The sequence below is a fragment of the Typopeltis vanoorti genome, chromosome 2 (genome assembly GCF_054136105.1).
Source record: "Typopeltis vanoorti isolate ZY-2024b chromosome 2, IOZ_Tvanoo_1.0, whole genome shotgun sequence".
Taxonomy (NCBI): domain Eukaryota; kingdom Metazoa; phylum Arthropoda; class Arachnida; order Uropygi; family Thelyphonidae; genus Typopeltis; species Typopeltis vanoorti.
Window position 1 is genome coordinate 58565258 of NC_143550.1, and position 24234 is coordinate 58589491.

General features: G+C 34.2%; 1 protein-coding gene across 4 annotated transcripts in view; it reads left to right on the forward strand.

Moving 5' to 3' along the window:
* Positions 1 to 24234, forward strand: part of LOC150109062 (CCR4-NOT transcription complex subunit 3-like) — a 436445-nt gene that overhangs the window by 284721 nt on the left and 127490 nt on the right. For all 4 annotated transcript variants that reach the window (XM_090405199.1, XM_090405207.1, XM_090405214.1 and 1 more), the window contains 2 exons: positions 4416 to 4549; positions 13718 to 14175. In XM_090405199.1, the coding sequence (XP_090261325.1) occupies positions 4416 to 4549; positions 13718 to 14175 (592 nt within the window). The remainder of the gene's footprint in view (positions 1 to 4415; positions 4550 to 13717; positions 14176 to 24234) is intronic.

The following is a 24234-nucleotide window of genomic DNA, read 5'->3' on the forward strand; positions in this document are numbered from 1 at the left end:
CTAACTAACTATGAATTGATCCTGCTATTTTATATAGACTAATTTAAGGATAGAGTGGCGCAGTATAATAGAAATTTCTCTACCCTTGGATTGGTGATCAATTTACAATTAGTTGTATTTTATTTTATGAAAGTGACTTAAACAAGATGGCGGATTCGAACATGAAAAGAACAACGTCACGACAACAGCTTGTTAAAATTGCAGAGAAAAGCATGATACAAAGTTTCCCAGTATCTGTATGTTATTAAGTTATGAAATAAAAATGGCATTGTTCTAATACTATGTTACTATGTATAAAACAGAAAGCTTATTTGACCTGTCAGTGCCTACCCTCAGAGATAACCTAGTTTTTATATTTCATCTAAAAGAAAAAAAAAAGATGCAAACATTGTTGTAAACTAGTAATATGTACTAATTGAGTAAAAATTTAATGTGCATAAAAATTTCATGTTACTGTAAAAGGAGCATCAGAGGTGCAACTTTCTATGACATTTTTAGTAGTAAAGCATATGGACTTCTTTTATTTGGGTTAGTTCAGAATACTGGAGTTCTGTTTTATTTGGCCAGTAGATTAAAAAATGCAAAATACTTTTTTCATATCAAAATGTTTTTTTTTTCTTATATCATGCCAAACTGCATGATGTTCAAGTTTCAAATTCAGAACTGAAGAATTACATGTTTTCCCAATGCCTGTTAAATAATACGAGAATTGTAAAGAACAATACATGGTTAGAGAACAGTATTTGTAGAATGAAATAAAGTATGAAGATGAAAAAGCTTGCTAATATAATGCCAAAAAAGAATTACTTTTAATGACAATTTTTTATATGTTTCTAATATTTTTTAGCAACAAAGGAGATCGCTTATTTCTTGAACTTGTATTATCTTATAAAGGTTCTTTTGATGATTTATGATATAAAGAACCTTTATAATGCATTTTTAGCTACAAGTAAATGATCCAGTCTCATAAGGCAAATAGGCTTTTCTTTCTAGAAATTCAGGTTTTTTTTCATCCTGTAAAACAGACAAACTAACCAAAATACTCAAAGTACTAATATACTGTTTATGACCTATCATGGGTGGGCAACCATAATTACTTCTGTCTTAATGCAAAGCAACCTAACCCATCTTTGTATTTGTTTTTAGCTTTGTGTATATTATTTGTTTTTTAAACAACTTTAGTTTAAACAATGATCCCATTGCCATTTGCATTCATGAAAATTCATATGCTCAGCTATGAATGGCACTAAAAATGTTAAAAACAAGGAAAACCTTAATTTTTCAATGAACTATCCATTCATATTAAAGAATTCGATAAAGAAGGACAAATATCCATGTCACTTACAAACTTACTTTCTAATAGCATACAGATTCAACTCAATGTACCACAAGAGATGTTTTGGTACACAAAAAATCTTTCCTCTTAGAGCAGTGTTTCCCAAACTTTCAGTATCAGTGTACCCCTTTTAAAAATTTAGTAATACTGGTGTGTCACTTTTAAAATTCAGTAAGGTTAGCATTATCTCCTCTCAAGCAGTGGCCATTTTGAGAGAAGATATAGCATTATTTCATTCAAACACAAACAATTATAAAGATATTTGTTTTTTTTCATATTAGTATTATAATAAATTAATAGCTTGCACTCATTACTTTTTCATTACAAATATTTGATTCCTGGTGATGTTCTTTCTCAGTTACTACAGTCATTTTAATTTCCTTCACTTATTGTATGGTTCAAACCTTTTTTTGTAACCAGTGAGTGTTCTATATTAAAAGTTTAAGATATACAAAGAGAAAAATTTATATTAATTAAATAATTTTAATATTATTTATTATTAGATTGACTCCAAGATTTGTTAATAACCAACAACACAACTCCTAAAAAGATATCTATGCACGTATGACCTGTACATCCATCATAACTTGTGACAAACATGTAACGTATACACTATCTACCAATAATTGTCCAGTCACACCCTTGTTATTTAAAGTTAAGGAACATTCTAGGTTTGTTAATAACATAAAAACTGGTATACAGATAGTAGTAGGAAGCAGTATTTCATCATAGCAGTTGATGAAATACTTCATGCTGTCATAGCAGGTGGTATGGCAGCATGACGTGAACTCAGTGACTTCGTGAGGTGTCACATTAGAGGCATGTCCATATGTGCCATTGCCACTGAACTGGAGCATCCAAAATCAAAGGTTGAGATGTTCTGGCATCACTGATGCTGGAAAACACCTAAGACGGCCATCTAAAATGACTGACAGGGACAGGAGGATGTTAAAACGGGTGGCACACAAAAACCAACTATAATTGGCACAGAGCATCCGTGATGAGTTCCAGAGCCAGTATCACCAAGTGAGCACTAATACTGTACGAAAAGAACTTCATTTTCGAAAACTGGTGCAAAAAGTGTGAACAATTGACTGGTGGAAAACAGTACTCTGGAGCAATAAATCAGGGGTCACCTGTTTCCAGTCTGATGGTAGAGTGTGGGTGTGGAGGCAGCCTGGTGAATGCTTGTTACCACAGTGTGTCGTATTGGGTGCATTCAGCTGGTTTGGAGTGGCACCACTGGTCGTTGTCCGGTTCCATGATGGCAGCTCAGTACCTCGATATTCTGGATAATCAGGTGCTGCCTACACTGTGGAGTTTTATGGAATGGATCCGTGTTACCATAAGAATACAATGCCTCATGCCACAAAGCTGCACCTGTTATGGAATGGCATGAAGAAATGGGTGTTAAATGACTGTCCTGACCTCAACCCCCCATCGAACACCTGTGGGGAAAATTTGAGTGGCAATTGAGGTCTGGTACAGCACGTCTTCAATCTGTTGCTGAACTCAATACTGCTTTGTGAAGGAATGGAGACAATTCCACCTGGTGTCTGCTGCACATTGGTGGAAAGCCTCCCTCAAAGGGTGCAGGAGGTGATCAAAGCCAAAGGTGGATATACCTGGTATTAGGGTTCACCTGCTGGTATCAATTGTAAATTGCTAAAGTGTGTGCACAATTATTGATAGATAGTGTACAGATGCATACATGAGTGGTGAGGCAATCGCTGAGGACCATTACAATTTCAGATACAAAATATTCTGAAATTTAGCAAAGTTTCGACTATATTTTTTAAGCTATTTGAATTTAAATTTTTAATGCACATAGTTGGAAGCATGTGGAATGAAGGCAATTGTGCCATCAACCAGATGTGACCCTGTTGGAGCTCAGTCAATACATGCCAAGGGACACATTTGATCTGAACTTCCTTTAGTTTTTTTCTTTTATTAATTTAATTTTATATTTATTGAAAAATTAATTATAGAATAGACCTGCACTTATTTGGGATATTATGGCAATAAAAATATTATTTTATAAAAGTTAAAAAAAAAAAAAAAAAGCTCTGGGAAACATTGCCTTAGAGGCATTCAAATTAGTGATAATTTTTAGGTAACCAGATGTCATTTCTTAAAATATTAAAGGTCATTTTCCTGGCTGAAGCCTTGTCAGCAGCTTCCAAATTAAAGTATTTGATTATTTTGGCTTATTTGTGAAAATCTAGATATCCTTAAAGTAGTTAGCCACATCATTTCATCAGCATTTCAGAAGTCTTGAATTCATGTATAACAATGAAATCTCTAAAGCAGTACTAAAAGTAAAATTATATAATGCAGCCATAATCAGAATGCTATATAAGGTGCAAGTGGGAAAAATCCCAAGAAAAGGAAGACTGATAATTCAAAGTGAAAAGTGAGAGAGAGAGAGAGGGCAAGTTCTATCGATAAGCACTTTTTTTAAATGAACAAGAAACTTACTCAGAGGTTTAATCCTGTATTTAGGATTTAAGACTTATAAAATTTTCAATATTCTTTATTTTTATCTATGAAAGAATCTCCATCAAATTAAAGAGAATGAAATTAATGGAATATGATATCTCTTCTTCTTCTTTCACTATGCGTTATTCCCACTTCCCATGCAGGGTCTGCTGTTACTTAGATCTGACTTCTTTGTTGGTACCACTCCCAACTGACTTGTCTGCTGCTGGGGGGGGGGTATTCTTGACCTAGAATCATATGTTCATGGGGCCGGTTTGCCTGCTTGCAGGATGAAAAATGCCAGATAAACTGGTGGAAAAAACCCTATTGCCCGTGCCCAAGATAGCTAACTTGGCTATGCCTGAGAAAGACCCTCAAGTTCCTCACATTGACGGGAATCGAACCTGGGACATTCCTTCCCCAGGCATATGGTTGTGAAGTGCAAAGCCACTAGGCTTACCGTGCAGACAATGGAATATGATCTCTCAATCTTCATAAAATACAGAATAATATAAAGTTAATATTTTTCCTGTTTTATTTTCTTGTATACAGAAGTGCATCACTAATTTTTACAGCTTAGAACTTTTTTTTTCTTCCATAGCAATTCATCAGAAAGTAGTAATAGCAACTCTCCACCATTAAACCATCATATAAATCATCCATTAATTTCTCCAACACCACCTATAACACCTTATGCTGTTGCTGCAGCGGGGTCACAGAACAATACAAATAAAGGTAAATATTAAATATATTTATTTATTTCATTCCAAATATAAGTAATAGTATTAATTAAGCATCAAGTTCCCTTTTAAATTTTAAGCTTTCAGTCATCATACAAATCACTGATAATTAAAAATATTTCTGAAGGCAAAAATTGAATGAAGATGATTATTAAGTTGATTCCATTAAAACTTCCAAGTTTTTTACCAAAAGTCATGTTTCAGTTACATTTTGATCCTTTTAGGTCCATTTATTCTGCAAATAAGCTGACTAAGTGGATAGTATCTTTTACACCAAAGGCAGTTTGAGCCCTACTTTGCGATGAATGTTCATGAAAAAAAAGTCTTTAGATATAACACAGTTTTCATATCCTGGTAGGAGACCACTGCTTTGCTTATTAAAAACCTTCATTGACTTGAAAAATAGCATGTTTAGTCTCTTACAAGGATTACTTAATTATATAACTCTTATCCCCATAATACTAGTTTGTTTTTCAGTCTTTTGTAGTAAAAAAAAAAAAAATTATAACAATTTCATTTTAAAAATATCTTAATCATTAGTGTGCATATATTATTTACATTATAGGGACAATTAAATGTCATAGCTACCTCCATGTAGCCTTTTACGGAGTGCGAAAACTTACTGGAGCTTCTGACTAATGTTTAGTCCTCACCTTCTTGTAGTGCAATCCATTAGTATCTTCCTGATTATTGAGCAAATGAGGATAGGCTGGCAATTTGGAGTTTAGCTGATAAGATTGTATTCTTTATTGGCTTAAACTTAAAGACAGTAGTAGGTACAGCGAGATAAAATCATGCCAGCTGAAACAGCCTCTACACACATACATGTTTGCTTTGGGAACCAGAGCAAACAACAAAAAGTCAGTTACTGGAACAAACTACTCAAAACTCAACATAAACAGAATTCAAGATAGCCATCTATAAACTTAAGCAGTATCAAGGGAAAATACATGAAACTGGCAGAAGAATTAGGGAACTACTATGTTGACGTAATTGGTGTTACTTGAAACAAAACAACAAAAAAAGGATGAGATTCTTCTAAACACCTACAAGATGTTATATTCAGGCAGTGATGATGATGATGATGAGTAGGTATAATCTTTAACACCAAACAGGAAGATAATCTTAAATGGCAGTCAGCATTGAGTAGAGTGATGTAGTCAAACATCGGAATGGGAATTGGATAATGATGCTTATTTGTGCCTATGGTCTAACAAAAGAATCTGCTAAGGAAGAGCCAGAAGAATTTTTCAAGTCATTAGAAAAGGCACTTGATATAAAGAAAAGATGGTCCTTATTGAGATCTTAACAGCAGAGAAGGAAATGAATATTAGACATACAGAAATGTGTTGTGAAAATTTGGAGGAAAGGGCAAAGCTAATAATAATGGTAAAAACCTACTGGATTTCTCTTCAGGATGTGGATTACACATGTATTAACACAATATTTCAGCATAAAGATGTGCATAAAGTTACATGGAGAGAAGATACAAGAAAGAAGAAAACTCTCGTTGATTGTTATTGTGGATAGCGATATCTTCGTGCTGGTCCAGGACATGAGTACACACGATTTGAAATGGGAAGTGATTACCATTTAGTTTTAAATTGAATAACATTGAATATCATACTGTAAAGAGAAATATATAAGAAAGTTTTAAAAAGGAATCAAAGTCGAGTGAATTTCAGAGATGAACTGTAGACTTAGGCATACAAATATTATGGAAAGAAAAAGGAAGGAGTTTGAAAACAATAATCAAACATTGAAGTGTCAGCAGCAAACTCTGAAGAAAACATTGATTCGGCAAGAGATACATCTAGTGAAGTCCTCTGCAAGGATATAAGAATCAGAACTCTATAGTGAATGCAAGTGAAAGAGACAGTTGTCCTTGTGGCAAAGGTGGACTGAGTTCTGATCACCTTCCTTAATATCCCATATTGCAAAGCACATCTCCTTGTGGACATGTATACTGCTATGCATTAAGGAAGGACTACTGCCCAGACCGGTTTCGACCTTTATTAAGGTCTCGTCAGTGGGAGCCATACCAAGAAGAGGTGGTGTTACTAAGGTGGAATTACTGGAGAAGTCATTTACCTAAAACGTCCAACATATTTCTCTAATCCAGAGTAATTTAATAATAAGGTGTGACACCTTTTGGCAACTGGCATATGGAAATATGACTTCTGCATTGCTTCAACCTTGGTATCACCTCTAGGTCTGGTTCCCACTGAAGAGACCTCAATAAAGGTCAAAACTGGTCTGGGTAGTGACCCTTCCCATAATGCATAGCATTATACATGTCTGCAAGGAGATGTGCTTTGCATTATGGGAGATACTAAGACAAGAAGTGATGAGAGGTTGGTCCACCTTTACCACGAGTTGCCTCAGTCGTGAAGATACTTCAGCGCAAACTTTGTTTGCTTACACTTGGATAAAGGATTAAACTAAATTTATTATAGTCTAACCAAGTGAAAAAAACTTCCAACATCTTTCTCTAAATCCAGAGTAATTTAATAATAAGGTGAGACACCTTTTGGCAACTCGTATAGGTAAATATGACTTCTCCGTTGCTTCCACCTTGCTATCACCACCTCTGGGCCTGGCTCCCACTGACGAGACCTCAATAAAGGTCGAAACCAGTCTGAGTAGTGGCCAAGGAGATGTATAATGCTATGCATTATACATCTCCTTGCAGACATGTACAATGCATAGCATTATACATGTCTGCAAGGAGATGTGCTTTGCATTATGGGAGATACTAAGACAGGGAGTGATGAGAGCTTCATCCACCTCTGCCACGAGTTGCCTGAGTCCTGAAGATACTTCAGGTGCAACCTTTGTTTGCTTACACTTGGATAAAGGATTAAACTAAATATATAATTTATAGACAGTTGTCCTAGACAAGAAGAAAACATATAAGTTTCTAGTAACTCAGAAGTTACTCTAAGAGAATACAGAGAAAAATATAAATAAGAAAAGTAGTATTGTAAACATATCTAAATAAGTCTTGAGAACAATTTGGTAAGAATATAGAAGAAAAATATCGGGAAGGTGGCAAAATATTCTGGAGGCTGTTGGGAAAAAAAAAAAAACTTAGCAATGGAGGGTAAAGTACTGTAAAAGTAATTTGAGAAGATAAAGGTGGCATGAAAACTAAAGATAAAAAATATCCTAAATCTTTGAAATAATTATTCTATGACACTGTTAATGAAACAAGAGGTGACTAAACAGTTGTAGAAAATAATCAAGAGGAATGCAATTAGGAGTGGTGGGTCGTCCATAAGGGCTGTAGGGCCGCATTGAATGCAGCTCCAGCATTGAGTATACTGGCGAGTAGTACTGGCTAGTATACTCAATGCAGCCCATATGGACGAGCCACCACTGGTACATATCAATACTTTAGGTTGAAAAATCCATAAAAAATCTGTTTAAAGTATTAATATATAAGAAGGCAGCTGGAGTAGGTGATATTAGACCAGAAATGCTCAAGTATGGAATTATAAAAGTTTTTCAGTGACTGTACTGCATAATTCAGAAGGTATGGCCATATAAAATTTCAGATGGTTGGAGTAGAGCTCTGTAGTATCCATGTTTAAAAAGGAAAATAAAATTGAATGTGAGAACTGCCTCTGTTGTGAGTATTCTAGAAGAAAAATTGTCAAAGAGAAACTTGGAGAGGAACAAGCTGAGTTTAGGCCAAACAGAAGTTATTGGAATCATATTTCCTGACTGAGTTTAGTAGATTGGATGAGCTATGGATGCAAATGCTGTTCCCATTGGGGGGGGGGGGGAATCAGGAACTAACTACACAGGCCTTGCTTGGTTTTTTCTTTAAACTTTTGTACATATCTTCAATACTTTTATCCTGCTTAAAACTAAATGATGATCACTTCTTATTTCAAATCCTCTGTATGTTCTTGTGTCCCGTTCTGTCAAGAATAACATACTCAGTGAGAATTTTATTTATTTTTGTCTTCTCTTCTTATGAATTTGTGCACATTCTTATGCTGGGTCATGTTTTAGCAATGACTAGTGCATGTCCTGAAAAAAAATCTAATTACTACTTACTATTATTATTAACATTTTTTATGAATCGGTTTTTTTAACTATTTGATGTTCATAATACCAACAAATGAACTTGTTTTTTTTTTTTTGTAATTTCTTATACTTTGTGCTTTAAACTGTTAGTTCTCTTTACCCCTGAAGATGTTAATCTTACAACTAACGAAACTTGTCGGGTTATTTTTAGTACTCATTTAGTTTTTTAAAAAACAGTTCTCTAATAAACGTGTGGTCATAAAACCAGAATATTTCTATTGAACTTCTTAACCACAGAAACTATGCATGAATAAAGAACACTTTTGCTAACCTTTCCTCCTCCATTCTGTTTAAGTGGCCATATCACCTGAGATTAATTCTGTTAACACATTCCTGAATGATAACAATGTCAAGTTCTTTCCTAATATCCTCATTTTTAATATGATATTGCCATTGATGCCATCTGTTCATGCCTATAATCTTTCTCAGAACTCTTGTATCTATGGTCTTCAGTCTTTGATTCAAAGGTCTCACATCCATAAGTTAAAATTTGTTTGAACACTGTTTTGTATGCAGCTAGTTTTGTGTTTTGACTAATTTCTCTTATTCCATATAAATTTATTCAGTTGACTTCCTATTATATCAGCTTTGCTTATTCTGCTGTCTATTTCCAAATTTGCAATCCTCACTAAAAACTGTGCCTAAATAACTGAAATGTTTGACTCATTTTATAGGTTCTCCATTCAGAATGTATTTGATGTTTTTCAACTGATATATCTATAATTCCTATCTTTATCGACTCTCAATACACTCATCCTTGACCATAACTCATTGTAGAATGAGTGAATGTCTTGTGAGTAACAGTTGGTTTTTATAAACTGAAAATTGAACATTTACCTGTAGGATTTTGAATTATTAAATTATCCAAAAGGGATAGATCATGGATGGGAATACATAGTTTATTTTTTCCAGGAATTGAAATAAATCTCTCTCTGTGTGTGACCAAACCATAAAGACATAGTCCACAAAACAAAGCCATATGTGAGGTTTAGGAAAAATTGTATGGAGAAGTTGTTTCTAGATGTTTTAGATTTACATTGAATGAAATTCAGAGTTTTTAAATAAAATCCTTTATTTTTCTAAGTTTTGTAAGTATCTATAAATGTCTCTCACATATGTTTCCTTAAATGTTTGATTTGATTAGGAATTTTGCTGGCTATATCATACTTGAAGTTGTCAGCCAATGCTTGTTAGTATCCCTTCTAAGGATTAGTAGAGATGAAGAACTTGAGCCAGTTACATTTGTGCATCTTCTTGTATCAAGAAGAATTGAAGGGTGCAGGGGAAAAACAACTTCAGTCCACGATATTGACTTCCGAAAAAAACGTAATTAAATTTTCCTTGTTGTCAAAATGCAAGTAAACATAGTAAAACAAAATAAAAAAAATAATAGTATGGTACATGGCAAATAATGGCCTTTTTGTCGAAATGGCCGGACTGAAGTGGTTTTTCCCCGGTAAATCATATATAAAAAAATGATTGTTATGCACATTTTTTTATTAATCGGATTGGTAATATCTGATTTTTTAATTAATTATTTAATTTATAAATAATGATCAGATCGCATCCCTTGTTTTAAAGATAATAGGTACTAAGGGAATTATTATACTAACAAAGGTTGGTAAGTGCTTCTTTATTAAGTAAGCAATAATACACAAAAAATGAAATATGGTAAAAACTAATAAAAATTTAAGTAGTTAAAATGTAGTTTTAAAATAATCATTTATTTCAATCATCTATTGGATGGTCATCAATGTTGTCGTCATCGCTTTTAATAAAACTTTTAACTTTGTTCTTAGTCTCTTCTAAAAATTTGTGGGGTCTGTTTAGGTGTTTACCACTCCAATCTTTAGGTGACTGACCAGTATTTATCAAACAGTTTTTAATCCTTTTCACTCGTTCTTCAGATATACCATGCAAAGAAATAAATGCTTTACGGCAAATTCTGACATCTTCGCTATTCCCCTCATCGCCGCCTTGCAGTAATCTGACATGAAAAGCAAATGAAGCAGTGTTCACCCTCGCATCAACTCCTTTTCTAGGATGCTTTCTCGTTATGGGAAGGATTGTAATTAGTCCACTTAAATAAGAGTTTTGGTTATTATAGTTCCCTAATAAGTTAAAATCACGAATAATTCTTTTTTGTTCGGCATCAGGAATAGTTTCGAAACAACGATACCTTTTGGATAAACAGTCAGGACAAACTTCGTGCGTTGTTGCGCGAAGAATTTTCATTACATCTCTAGTCCTACCTGTCTTTTTTCGTTTCTTTGTGAGTTTTTCTTTAGTATCAGCTTCACTTTCATTAGAACTATTAGAATAATCACTTATCATTTTCACACTACTTTTTATTATTAAAAAACAATTAAAATACTCAAAAACCAAAACAGTAAAACTATAATCAAAACTAGTAGTGATTCAACAAACCACTGATAATAAAAAAAAAATGGCTGATGCAATAGTGATAATAGTTGATGTGATTGGACCGAAGTTGTTTTTCCATACAACCGCTCGAACTGAGGGTGTTCTTCCCAAGTTTAAGAAATATTCTCTGTTCATTTGTCTGGACTGTGGTTGTTTATGCAGAAAGTCGTATTTATGAGATGAAACCTTCCTTTAATCCCCAACAGATGGCAGCATTAAGTTGAATTCACAAAAATTGGACTGAAGTTGTTTTTCCCCTGTACCCTTCAATTATTTCACTATAGCTGGCCTGCAAAGGTCTAGATTTGATGAAGAAAGTGAACCTAAAAAATTCTGGATGGATGGTTTGATGAGTATGTGAAGCAATACATATAGTAAATAAAGAGCAAAGATCTGTCCCTCCCCCCTCCCCCCCATAAATGGATATTTATTTCATTTCTACCAATATATGTGTAAAAATGCTATACAAGATATTTGCATGCACGTTATAGGTGACACGAACTGCATGAATTCAAATATTTTCTTCTTCATTTTGAAGAACTCCAGCTTTACAAAGTAAAAAGTATTCAAATAGGAATAAGCAGAGAGGCAAAACTTGTGTAATTTCACAACTAGAAATAGGAAGTTTCTTTCATGTTTCAGACTAACTCATTTCTTAGACTTTGCTGTATTACTGATACCACATTTACAAACTTTGCTTACATCTGATATTCATAAAAACATAATTTTTAAGGTGTATACTGTATACTATTATAATACTACATAATTAAGTTTATATTATTATAAGCTTGTTATCAACCCTTTTCTTCTATATTAATCAATTATTTGTCAGGTCTCTAATACTGCCAGATCTTGCACTTGTTTTCTTCTAATGATTTGCATCACTCTACCTGGATCTTGATCTTCCTTTGGGTCTTTTTCCTGCTATTAAGCATTAAACATTTCCTTCGCTAACCTTTCTTCTCTCATTGTTTAACTCATTATCATCACACACATCTTTGAATGCAGAATCCTTGCCAGTATCTTCATTTTTTATATGATGTTGTCATTGATGCTCACTCCTAATTTTTCTCAGAATTATATGTATGTGGTCTTTAGTCGTCAATCAATGTTTTGTTCCATATGTTAAAACTGATTTCAACACCATGTATAGCTTAGTGTTTTGATTTCCTTCTTATTTATATATTTTAGTCTGTAATCTTTTATAATGTGGTTATGGGTTGTCTCTTTATTTAAATTGACTATTTGGGGCTATGTGAAACCTAAGGTTTCTGTTGTTCCAGATAGTAAATTCATAGTAATAAGGAAGGAGAGATTTATTATATCATTGTTTATTAGGTAGTTTAGAAGATCATTTATTACTAAAATTGGTACACAGAACAAAATAATCATTCAGTACATAAATATTTATTTACCTGTGAGGAATAAACTATGGATTAGAGAGGGCTTTAGACAAAATGATTCTGACCTGGATTATTACAGATGTTCGTTTTTGAACACATGTTCACTCACAAATATGAAATGGTACATATGGTATAGAGTTTAATTTAAACTAAGAATTATTTCATGGGCAAGTCAGTTCATTGTGAAAAATCATCATCATCATGTGTATCAAGGATTTAAGCCTAGCATGGCCTGTTTTCCGGCCTTAGAAGTCATCGTTTAAGAGGATGTCCTGGTTTTCTTTTTCCTAATGGCTTGTACTTTAAGGCTTGTTTTGGTAATCTTTCTGTTTTCATTCTTTAAACGTGTTCCATTCATTTATGTTTATATTTTTTAATTTTTTCTATTACTGGTTCTTGGTTTAATTCTTTCATAATTTCTTCGTTTCTTTTGTGATCAAATAGGGTATACTTTGCAGTTTTTCTCGTAAACTTAGTTTCTGCTGTTATTAATCTTTGTTTGTCTTTTTGTTTTATTGTCCAGATTTTGCTTCTATACATTAAGACTGGTAGGGCTAATGGATTGTATACTTTTAGTCTGGTTTGTTTTTGAACTAGGTTTGGTTTAAATATAGAGTTAATTACACCTGTTATTTTTAAATATTTTGCAATTTTTACGTTTATATCTTTTTCATTTTCATATGTGATCATACATCCTAGCTAGTTAAATGAATTCACCTGTTCTAAGATCTTGTTATCTATTACTATTTTAGATCTTGCTGGATCTTGTCCTTTAAAGGCCATAGTTTTTGATTTTTCTGTTGATATTATCATACCATAATCTTTGGATATCTCATTTAGATCTAAAATAGCTTTCTGTAAGTTATCTTCAGAATTTGTAATTATTATTTGGTCATCGGCAAAAAGGAGAGTGTTTAAGTTCACTGTAGGAGAAAGTTTAATTCCTTGATGTAAATTTTTATTCCATTTTATTATTATTTCATTTAAGTAGATATTAAAAAGAGTTACTGGGAGGGGACATCCCTGTCAGACCCCTTGGTTTATCTCATAAATCATTCTTTTGAACTTGATTGTTCATGAACTGTTTTATACAATATCGAAGAAAGTAGGTTACTGAAATAGAGCATTAGTGCACTTTTTTTTTATTATAAGGTAGCAATAAACAGTAAATTGCTGTTTCAATTAAAAGTTTAGACAAAAAGAAGAGCACTTTCATTTTGCTGTTTCTTTCTTTCTTTTAGTGATCAGCTCAGAATTTAAACAGATGAACTGTGTGGATCAAAGTCCTGCAACAAACAGTCCAAGCAGTAACTGCAGCTACCAGTCAACTGGCTCAACATGTGGATCTTCATTTGCAACGGCCATCATGGATCAGATGTCTCTCTCTATGGGTTCAAGTCAGCATCACACTCCTGTTAATAATATATCATCATGTACAAACTATTCTGCAGTTGCCAGTCTGGAGAGTGGGAGCAAATCTTCTGTCAACAATACTTTAAATAATGCTTTAAGTAACTCTGCTCTGTATAGTACAGCAGCTTCTGGAACAGGTCAGACACTAGCCCCTCCTAATAGTCCTCCACCGTCCTCAGTTGTCGGGAATGCTATCTCTCAGTCAGCAGTTAATTGTCTTTTAATGAATGGACCAGTTTCTCCGAAGGTGTCTAGCCATCTGTACAATTTTTCTCTCTCCATGATGGTAATTAATTTTTTTCAACTGTGTTCTAGTGACTTAATTTTTTTTGTTTATTTTTTCCACAGAAAATACAATAAAATAGTATAAATGCATTTATGCAGATGAAGTTTAAGTCAGTGTTGTGATTACAGTCAGCTCTCACTATATCTCACATGAAAACAGACTACTGAAAAGTCCTGACAGAGGTCATATAGTAATTATACTATTCAAAAGAAAATTCATTATAACAAACCATTAGTGTATTCCCTATGGGCTCTCTATAGTGAGAATGGACTGTGTTATGTCTTGCAATGTCCATCCAGAAACTGCATTTCTTAAATTATCTAGCAAATAAAAATGTGTCACAGAATTACAGAAGAAAAGAGTCTAAAAGGCTTTGTGACAAGATGTTATTCAAAGGAACAATAATAATAAATATCCATTAAGTTTTTTTAGTCAAGTAACGTAGCATTTGCCTTTTAAAACTTTTGAACTTTGTTTCTGTGGACAAAAGAACAGTACCATGCGTCAGTGGAATTCATTGGGTGCTTTAACTATTTCAGAATACTGGTTTTATAAATGCCCGTGATTAAAAACTAAATCCACATTTTTACAACTGCAAGTCAGTAATATGCATTTCCAGTTCTGGTGTATGTGTAGTGGAGGAGGATAATAATAATGATGATACAAATATTACATAATTCAAAGAATGGTCTCTAGTATATTATGGCATATCTTCACAGAAAATGAACCAAGGTCTTTCCCCACCCCTTCCTCAGGTCTTTGGGGAAGGGGTGGGGAAAGACCTTGGTTCTGGGCTTTATCCAGGGCTCTTTTATTTCTCTTGTGTTAAGATAGAAGCTTATATTGTGGAGTATCTGTTTCCATAGATTGAATCCCCTCCCCTTCCCATCTTATGAAACAAACTAGCCAAAGAACATAGGCAGTCTGCAGACATGACTGATCTGCCTCATGACTTGAGTGGCATTATCATAATTCATAGCAATTACTTGATTATTATTTATCAATCTGAGCATTTAATCAGATTACAAATTCTCTAATGAATTTTGATCTTGATTATCCAGGTCAAGACATCCTTTCTTGAGCAGTGTGACAAGGGTTAACAAATATTGTTGAATGCTTCAGGTCGATCATCTGAATGGCAGGCCAGCATGTCAAATATAATTATATTTGACATGCTGGCCTGTCGCATGAATTGGTTTGCTATCCTCCATGTTAAAAATGCTAAACAAGAGCAGCAATTTTTTTTTTTTTTTCACTGATAATAAAACTTTATGCTTTTCACTAAATAATACATTACTCATTGAAGAATCCAGTGTTTCTATTCTTTGTTCAGCAGGGGTCAGACTAGTAATCTGATCACTGTTAAATTGCTATAACTAATTGCAGTGAATGATTTAAATAATCAACTTGAATAGAGCTTGGTAACATTCTTTCCATATTGCTTTTATTTCTTTGAGGTTTATCTCTCATATATTCATTTTTATTGTGCATGATGCACATTATTTTAAAGGCTTTTTTTGTCTTAAAATCTATTTGCACTTTAATAAATATTTTTATTTTATTTTATTTTCAGCCAGTTACTTTAATAATGTGAAATATGAAAATTTATTTATTGGCTTTGACTGATTTATTCAGATCTATATGCCTTTCACATCTGTCATAACCTCTATCATTAATGATAGAGACCAGAATTTAAATTTAAGCACAAACCATCACTTTTCTTCATTGGGAAGTTTAATGATACATCACATTAATAACATTTAACTAGATTAGTTCATATGCATAGCTGTATCTCAGCCAGTGTTATTGAAAGCAAGAAACACATGGCTCCTTATAGTATTCTGGATGGCTGTAACTTTAGCTTAGACATATTACACTAAACATATAAATATATTTTTATATTTCTAGTCCTCTTATCTTATAATTATATTTTGTTGTTAATAACAGGAGAAAATAAGAGAGACTTCTATAATTTTATTTTTATCAGTCATCAAGCAAGGGAAGTGGTTGTGGTCATTTATTTTATGAAACAATTGTTATAAAATAATGTACACTAGCTCTTTAAAAGTTTACTGTTTTCCTAAATTAAGTCTTCTTTATTTATAATCCTAGTTAGAAATCATTTTAGAGAATGTTTACAGATTTCACACTTGAATGAGTTTTCTTAGTAAGGAAAAAATGTGAATCTTGACACATAACAAAAACTATAAGATAGTAAAAGATGTATACAATTCTAACACAGTTGTTACCTGTAGTATATTGTAAGCTCTACTGGAGCTTACAGTATATTATAATAAGCTATAGCTCATTACAAATTCACAGAAATATTTATAAACAAAATTATCTACTAACCCTCTGTATGTTGTGCAACTAATGCAATTAAAAAATTAAAAAAACTCCAATTCTTACTGAATTAATGGATGTTAAAAATCCATTATTCTTTCAAAGCCAAATATTTGAAATTCTTAAGTGGTGTTGCTTAAGAGTCTGAATTATGTAACTGGGAAAAAAAATCTCCACATAATTTTTCGCACCAGTGGAGATTTTTTTTTTTTTCACCAATAATAGCATCAGTAGATCTATCCATAACTAAGGTAGACACTCTGACCAGGTTGGGGAGAGTGACCATGCAGTCTTATTCTGTGAGGTTGCTCAATATCTGGAATTCTCTATCAAGAAAGGATCTATAAAGCTGGCGATTATGGACATAGGAGGCACCTTGGAGCAGTTCCAATAGCTCAAGAAGCTTCGAGGAAAGAATGCCAGTAGTGCATGGGAAATAGTCAGGGACTGAAGCAGTATCAGACTGTGTACCCACAGTCAGGAGGATAAACCAATTTGTGGTTAAGTGGTTGAGTAGAGATGTAAAGCAAGAACTTTGGGGGTGGGGGCATTCTGGAAGGTATAAAGAAAAAAGTGATCAGCATACTCGCGAGCAGTACAGAGTGCAAGCAAGAAGGGTGACTAGTGTGGTTATTAACAATGGGTTGAAAAGATGCACACTGCATATCATATTGATGGTACTGAATTTTAGGAAAGGCAAAATCAGATAATGAAAGAAAATTAGCTAAACAAAGTAAATCCAAAAGAGTTTTTTTTTTTTTTAAGAAGTATTCATGTGAAGATTTTACAGTTACTGATGTGAGAGAGAGACAATGTCAGAATTGAGATAGATGTACAGAAGGTACCTCAGCATATTGAAAAATATCAGTGTGAATACACCAATGGATGACATGTCAGCCCATGTGCTATGCGAATCAAATGTGCAAGAGAATCGACAGTGCCTCTGATGAAATTGTTCAGTCTAAATATCAGTTCCGGCAAGGTTTGATTGTTCTGTTACAAGTGGCTTCAAGACAGAAGTAGCAAATTACAGACCGATTAATATCATAGTGGTGGTGGTTAAAGTATTTAAAAATTTGATTAAAGGTAAAATCCAACAGAGGGTGGGTAGATAGGAGTACGATACTCTATGGTTGGCATCATAGCTTTGGAAAATATCTGTCTTTAATAATTTACTCACATTTTATAAAAAAGTAATAGCAGGATTAGATAAGGGAAATGGCTACATCATGTTGTTGGGCTTTGCAAAGGCATTTAACAAAATACTACATGGAAAACTATTACAGAAGTTGATGCAAATGGGAATGGATATGAAACTGGTAGCATGAATAAGGGGGGATGGCTGACAGATTTGTATATGGTTGACCTCAGTCTAGGAGAATGATGGTGACTAAAGGAGTGCTTCAGAGTTCTGTAGTAGGGCTACTACTCTTCACTTAATGTATTAATGGTATATATAGAATGTTTTAAGGGGGATATTCAGTTCTTTGCTGATGATGATGATGCAAAACTACAGAAGGCAGTAGTTGATAAAGGTGATGTAGATATCCTGTAGGATGATTTAAATAAATTGGAATTCTGGGAAAAGGATAATGGTCATCAGTTTAATGTTGCAAAATGTAAGGTTATTTACTTTGGATTGAAAAGATTCACACTGCATATCACATTGATGGTACTGAATTTTAGGAAACTCATGAGGCTAGGGACTTGGGGGTAATAGCAGATAGAGTTGAAGTTCTCCTGGTATATAAGCTTATACTTGATTATCATGCATTGTGTTGTTTCAGGAAATTGGCAATGTAGACTAAATAATAACTAAAAATTTTAATTATTTCTTCCTATTTTTGCCAAAGTTAAATTGGCATCTTCAGGTATTAATACATTGGTATCAAGCACACTTCAGTAACACAGATGGAACAGGAGAGATACAGGCTGATCTCAAGTCCTGTAATTATGCCATCTATTGACTATGGTTGGGTGTTCTTGGCCATTAGGTTGAATATCTACAGTTGAGAGTTTCCCGTATGAGAGGCAACTTAATACAGCCATATTTGTTTAGGTTGGGATAGTTGGTAAGAGCTGCAGAAAATTTAAGGTAAAGCTTCTCAAATTTAAATTTGCTTCAGTGGAGTAAGGTGGCTTTTTTCCAATGGATCCTGTGCTGGATATCCAGGGCATGGTCTGCTAATCTTGAGAAGCCATAGTGGTGGAAGCTGATATAGTCCTGATGTTCTGATATATGATGTTGGCTGTTCCTGCCTGTTTGGCTATAGTTTGAAGAGTTGCATCAGTTGCATCTGCAGGATATCACTATAACCACTGGATTTACCTGATACATTCCAAGTTAAACCATTGGTTATAGTTGGTCCTTAGGGGGGGGGGGGCAGATAAGGGTTGCTAGCTTTCTGTGCAGTTAAGTGGCTACAAGATTGTGCTTTTTTAAGATCTTGGAGACACCACGAATATGAGAGATGGTGATGAATTTACTGTAATCTATATTTGGAAGTTGGGGAAATGTTTGGTGTTAGAATTGTTTTTATGTGGTGAAAGGTGTAGCAATTGGCCATAAAATGTGTTTTTTATGTAGGTGAGTTCTGTGGTACATGCAGTATTATCTGAGCAAATTAATTTGTCTAGTGGACCAAGGTTTTTATAGTTCTATATTGTTGGGGGGGGGGGGGGGGGACTGATGATCATAGATCCATCTGGTTGTCTTGGACACCTTCCATAGCCAAGGTGGCAATGCCAAGACGAGTACAAGTGGTTATCACAAAAAAGGGGGCTCAACATACTACAGGAAGGCCTCATTTTATGAAGGGATTAGGATCCCAATCCCAATTTTTATATATTTTTTTAATTGTTTATGGCAGTGCTTTCCAAACTTTTCATGTTGGTGACACACTTTTTAGACAAACATAATTTCGTGGCACAGTAATTCAGTCTGATGTGCCTCTCATGGGTCACGTGGCCAGATCAGATGTAGTTTAAGTATATGCTTTTACAATTATATTTTGTATAACTTTTAGAAGGTTTATTTAAAAATCTCTTCCTGTTCATCCGATACCGGGTTAATAAAAATTCACTATTTATAGTAAGTGGTTAATCACTTCTTTTAAAACTGATCCCATCATTACTATAACAAGCAACTCCTTTTGATATTTGATAAGATCAAATATCATATAACTCCTTTAAAGGTTGCGTGATATAGTTAGACTATACTCTTGTCTTGAGGGCACGACACAGTCTATTAGCAAAGCAGAGGTTAAACTTGTTTAATCTCTGGTTAAACAAGGATGAATTCGGCTGCATTTATTCCCCATTATTTATCGAAATATATTGATATGAAATATTCTTAAAGGTTAAAAATAATTAAAAGATAGTTTGTATATATAATTTTGAAAGTGAAATTTAAATTCTAGAACATAAAACATCTTGCAATTACATTCTATTTAAAATAAAGTAATTTTGGGACTCCTTAGTGCGGCTCTGCACAATTTAGCTTCTCTTTACATTTACTGTCACTCATACTTGAATGAACTATAGAAAACCCCAACGAAAACGAAACTGATGGTGATGATTGCATGCAAGTCGGTATAGACTTAGGGAGGGGGGGGGGGGGTTTCCGAGCAGTTAACCAAATATCTTCTTTAACAGCACTAACTAAAAGTCATACCAGTACTTTGCAAAATGGATTCTGCTGTGGAAATTTTCAGCGATTATTCTGTTTAATGCTTTATGTTTGCACGACACACCTTCATACTGCAGCCGACACACTAACATGTCGCGACACACAGTTTGGAAAGCTCTGGTTTATGGTTTTAAAAAATAAAAACATAAACAACAAAACAATTTGTTTTTGTTTTGGTCCACCATGAACCACGCTGCATGGATTGCTAGAACTTTCACTTTTTATCAGTCCTTATGCATAAACAAGTAGTTTTGTAATCTCCAGTGCCATAGAATACAAAACAAAAGATAATCGCAAACACTGCCGACATACTGTGTTTATGCTTTTGTTTTGTTGTTTATATTTTTAATTTTTTGCTGTTGATTTTTAAATGTTCTTTGATTTGAATCTTTGTAAAGAGTGAAAATATGAAATGAGGATTTCCTGTACAAGATAGGGGGGTCATAATGTTTTGGCTCGTATTTGTGTCTGTGTGTATGTAAGAAAGTAAAAAGAATTAAAGTTGAGTTAAAATGCAGACTCAGTTATACCAATATTAATCAAGAAAAAATGAAAGCATTTGCAAACAAGAGCTAAACCTCAGAATCTTAGTGACAAACTCTGAAGAAAACATTGATTAATTTGGCTAGGAATGCATGTAGTGAAGTTGTCTGCAAGGGTAGAAAAATCAGAACTCTATGGTGAATGTAATGAGTTAATGCAACAGTCCTGGAAAAGCAAAGCAATCAAAAGTCCTACAAGTAAGTTGACATGCCCTAAGTAAATAGAGAGAAAAATATAAGAGACCCAAACTATGCATGTAAAAGTAGCTAAACAAAAGCCATGAGAAGAATTTAATAAGAGTGTAGAAGATAAATATCAGAAAGATTGAGAGTGTTCTAGAGAGTATTGAAGAAGCTTAAAAATGAAGGAAAGGATTTAGTAAAAGGATCAGATGATAAAGGTGACCTGAAAACTGAAATTAAAGATATTCGGGATATTTGGAATAATTACTTCGAAAGACTGTTAAATAAAAATAAGCAGTGACAGAACAGTAGTAGAAAATATTCATGACAAATGCAGGCATGAGCACATATCAAGACTTGAGGTAGAAAAAGCTATCAAAATCTTGAAATATTTAAGGACAAATGAAGTAGATGCTATGTGACCAAAAATGCTCAAAAATGAGATATAGTTTTACAGTGGGTACGCTGCATAATTTGAAGGAATTATTAAAAGGTTGAATTCTAGTTGAGTTGAGTAATGTTCTCATCTACAAAAGAAAAACAGACATAACACTGAATAACAGTTACAGAGGAATTTCTGTTAAGTATTCCAGGTAAGATTCTTGCAAGCATACTTGAAAAGAGGCTAAGAAGAAGGAAAAAGTTGGAGAAGACCAAGTTGGGTTAGGGCCAAATAGAGGTTATCATGACCACATATTCACTTTACAACAAATAATTGAGAAATTTCAGAAATATAATGAGGATCTATAAGTTTTGTGAATATAGAAAAAGAATGTGACAAGGTGCCAAGATAAAAGCTATTCAGAACACTGTGAGGTTAATGGAACATTGTTCAGAGCAATACATAGTCTCTACTTAAGTTATGAGTCAGCAATTAGAATTATAGGAAGTGTGGGAAGATAGTTTGATGTAAAATCAGGTATGAGAGAGTTCACTCTTACTCATCATCTATATGGATGGATCAAATTATGAAAAATTGGAATTAATCCTGATATTAGAATCAGAGATACCAAACTTAGTTCTTTGCTTTATGCAGATGATATACTCCTAAACCCAGTAAGTCTCCAGGATTCTTTAACTAAACTTATAAGAGCTGTAGCAAATTTTTCATGACAATTTGAAATAAAAAGACGAGAACTAGAAATATTTTGGAACTTCATCTACATTCTCAATAGAGAATCTGTAGATTCTCTATTGAGAATTGTAAATCTCCTACCATGCTATGATAAAGGTGAACTGAGGAGGGCATTGATAGCCAATGAGTCTATGTAGATTGTGCAAAAGGAATTATTATTATTACGTGACACCTCCAGGGAGTTCAAAGATTCATAGAGGCATAAAGGGAGGGCACTTACTCTACAGATTCTCTATTGAGAATTGTAAATCTCCTACCACGCTATGATAAAGGTGAACTGAGGAGGGCATTGATAGCCAATGAGTCTATGTAGATTGTGCAAAAGGAATTATTATTATTACGTGACACCTCCAGGGAGTTCAAAGATTCATAGAGGCATAGAGGGAGGGCACTTACTCTACACCTCTCCATCTCCACTCAATCCACCAACTACAACAAACTGCAACTACACCAAAGCCATCTACTGCCCACCACCAGTAGTATTTTCACAGACAATCACAAACATCCAGGCCCACAGCAGGAATTGAACCTGCAGCCTTTTAGCTGGAGAGCGGATATGCTAACCACTCGTCCAACCAGGTCAAAATGATGTAGAATTTGTAGATCTATGGTCTCTGTTTGACAAAAAGAAGGATTTATGCAATGCAGATGGACTGCATCTGAATGATTTTGGTGTTAGGTGTCTGGAGAGAGAGAGAGCTTTGTTCACAGAGCATGCTGAGGTGCAAATTCAAGGAAACTTAAGTAATTAGAATGGAAGCAAGTGAGTTTGTGTGAAGGCACCCATGAAGCGAGTGAGTGTGAGAATGACTAGGTGAGGAATCTAGTCTCTGAAGCAAAAATATTGAATAGGGTAGTCAATTTAGAAAGTAAAGGTGGATGGGGAACTAAAAGGATGTTGCGGTTTCTATATACTAATGCCAGAAGTATCAGGAACAAGAACGAGGAGTTTTTCGCATTGGTTAGTGCATCCTCGCCATAAGTTATAGGCATTAGTGAAACTTGCCTAACAGCAGATGATGTAGTTACAGGGATTGAATGTGAAGGGGGTTTAGTATTTTCAGAGAAGATAGGATGAGGGAAGATTACTACTGCTGATGATAGCAGATGAATTGTAACCAAAAAGAATAGGGGACAGGCGGGAGGGTGGTGTTCATTTGAAGCAGTCTGGTATAAGATTAAGACCAGTACGACAAAATATACAGTTGGTTGTTGCTATAGGCCAGGAAGTTCCACAGGTGATCTGGAAGACGTGCATCGCCAAATTAGATACAGGTCGAGTGATTATTATGGGGGACTTTGAACTATGGAGATATAAACTGGAATGAAGAAAGATCACATGACAAATGAAATAGAATTTTTACACCTAATGAGAGATGATTACTTAAGGCAGCATGTGATGGAGGGGGGGGGTAGAGTATTGGACCTGGTCATAGGTTCAGAAGAGCTATCCATAACCAAGGTGACAACATCGCCTCCAATTGGTGAAAGTGACCAATGCAGTCTTGACTTGAGAGATTATAAAACATGAGGAATATTCTATCAAGAAGGTATTTGTGGAACTACAAGGCAGGTGATTATGACATACTTAGGCTGTCGTAATCACAGCAAAGTAAGAATGTTAGTAGTGCATGGGATATAGTTAAGGGTCATCTAGAGGAAGCAGTAGTAAATTGTGTACCTAGAGTAAGGAGGGTTAATTGGTTAAAAGTTGGATAGATGAGTAATCTCATTAAGCACGAGCTGCAGAAGAAGAAAATGCTGTGGAGGATATATAAAGAGAAAAGTGACCAGCAAACTCATGAACAGTACAAGGCTCAGGCAAGAAAGGTGACCAGCATAGCAATGAAGGCAAAATCAGATTATTATTATTATTATTATTATGGGCAGCTCTAATTATGAGAAGAATCTAGCCGAGCAGGCCAAAGGAAATTCCAAAGAGTTCTTTCGTTATGTGGCAAATAAAAGGAAGAATGACTCTGGAAGATTAACCTTAATGAGTGATGATGGTCACTGGGACATAGAAGCAGATAAAATAGTTGCGTTACTGGGTGACCACTTTGCAAGGATATGTGATTCTAGTGTGGTTACTGCTTTAACCTATGTGACATACCCTAATATGGGAACAGAGATGAAGAAATTGGAGGTTCTTAGGATATTGCAGAATC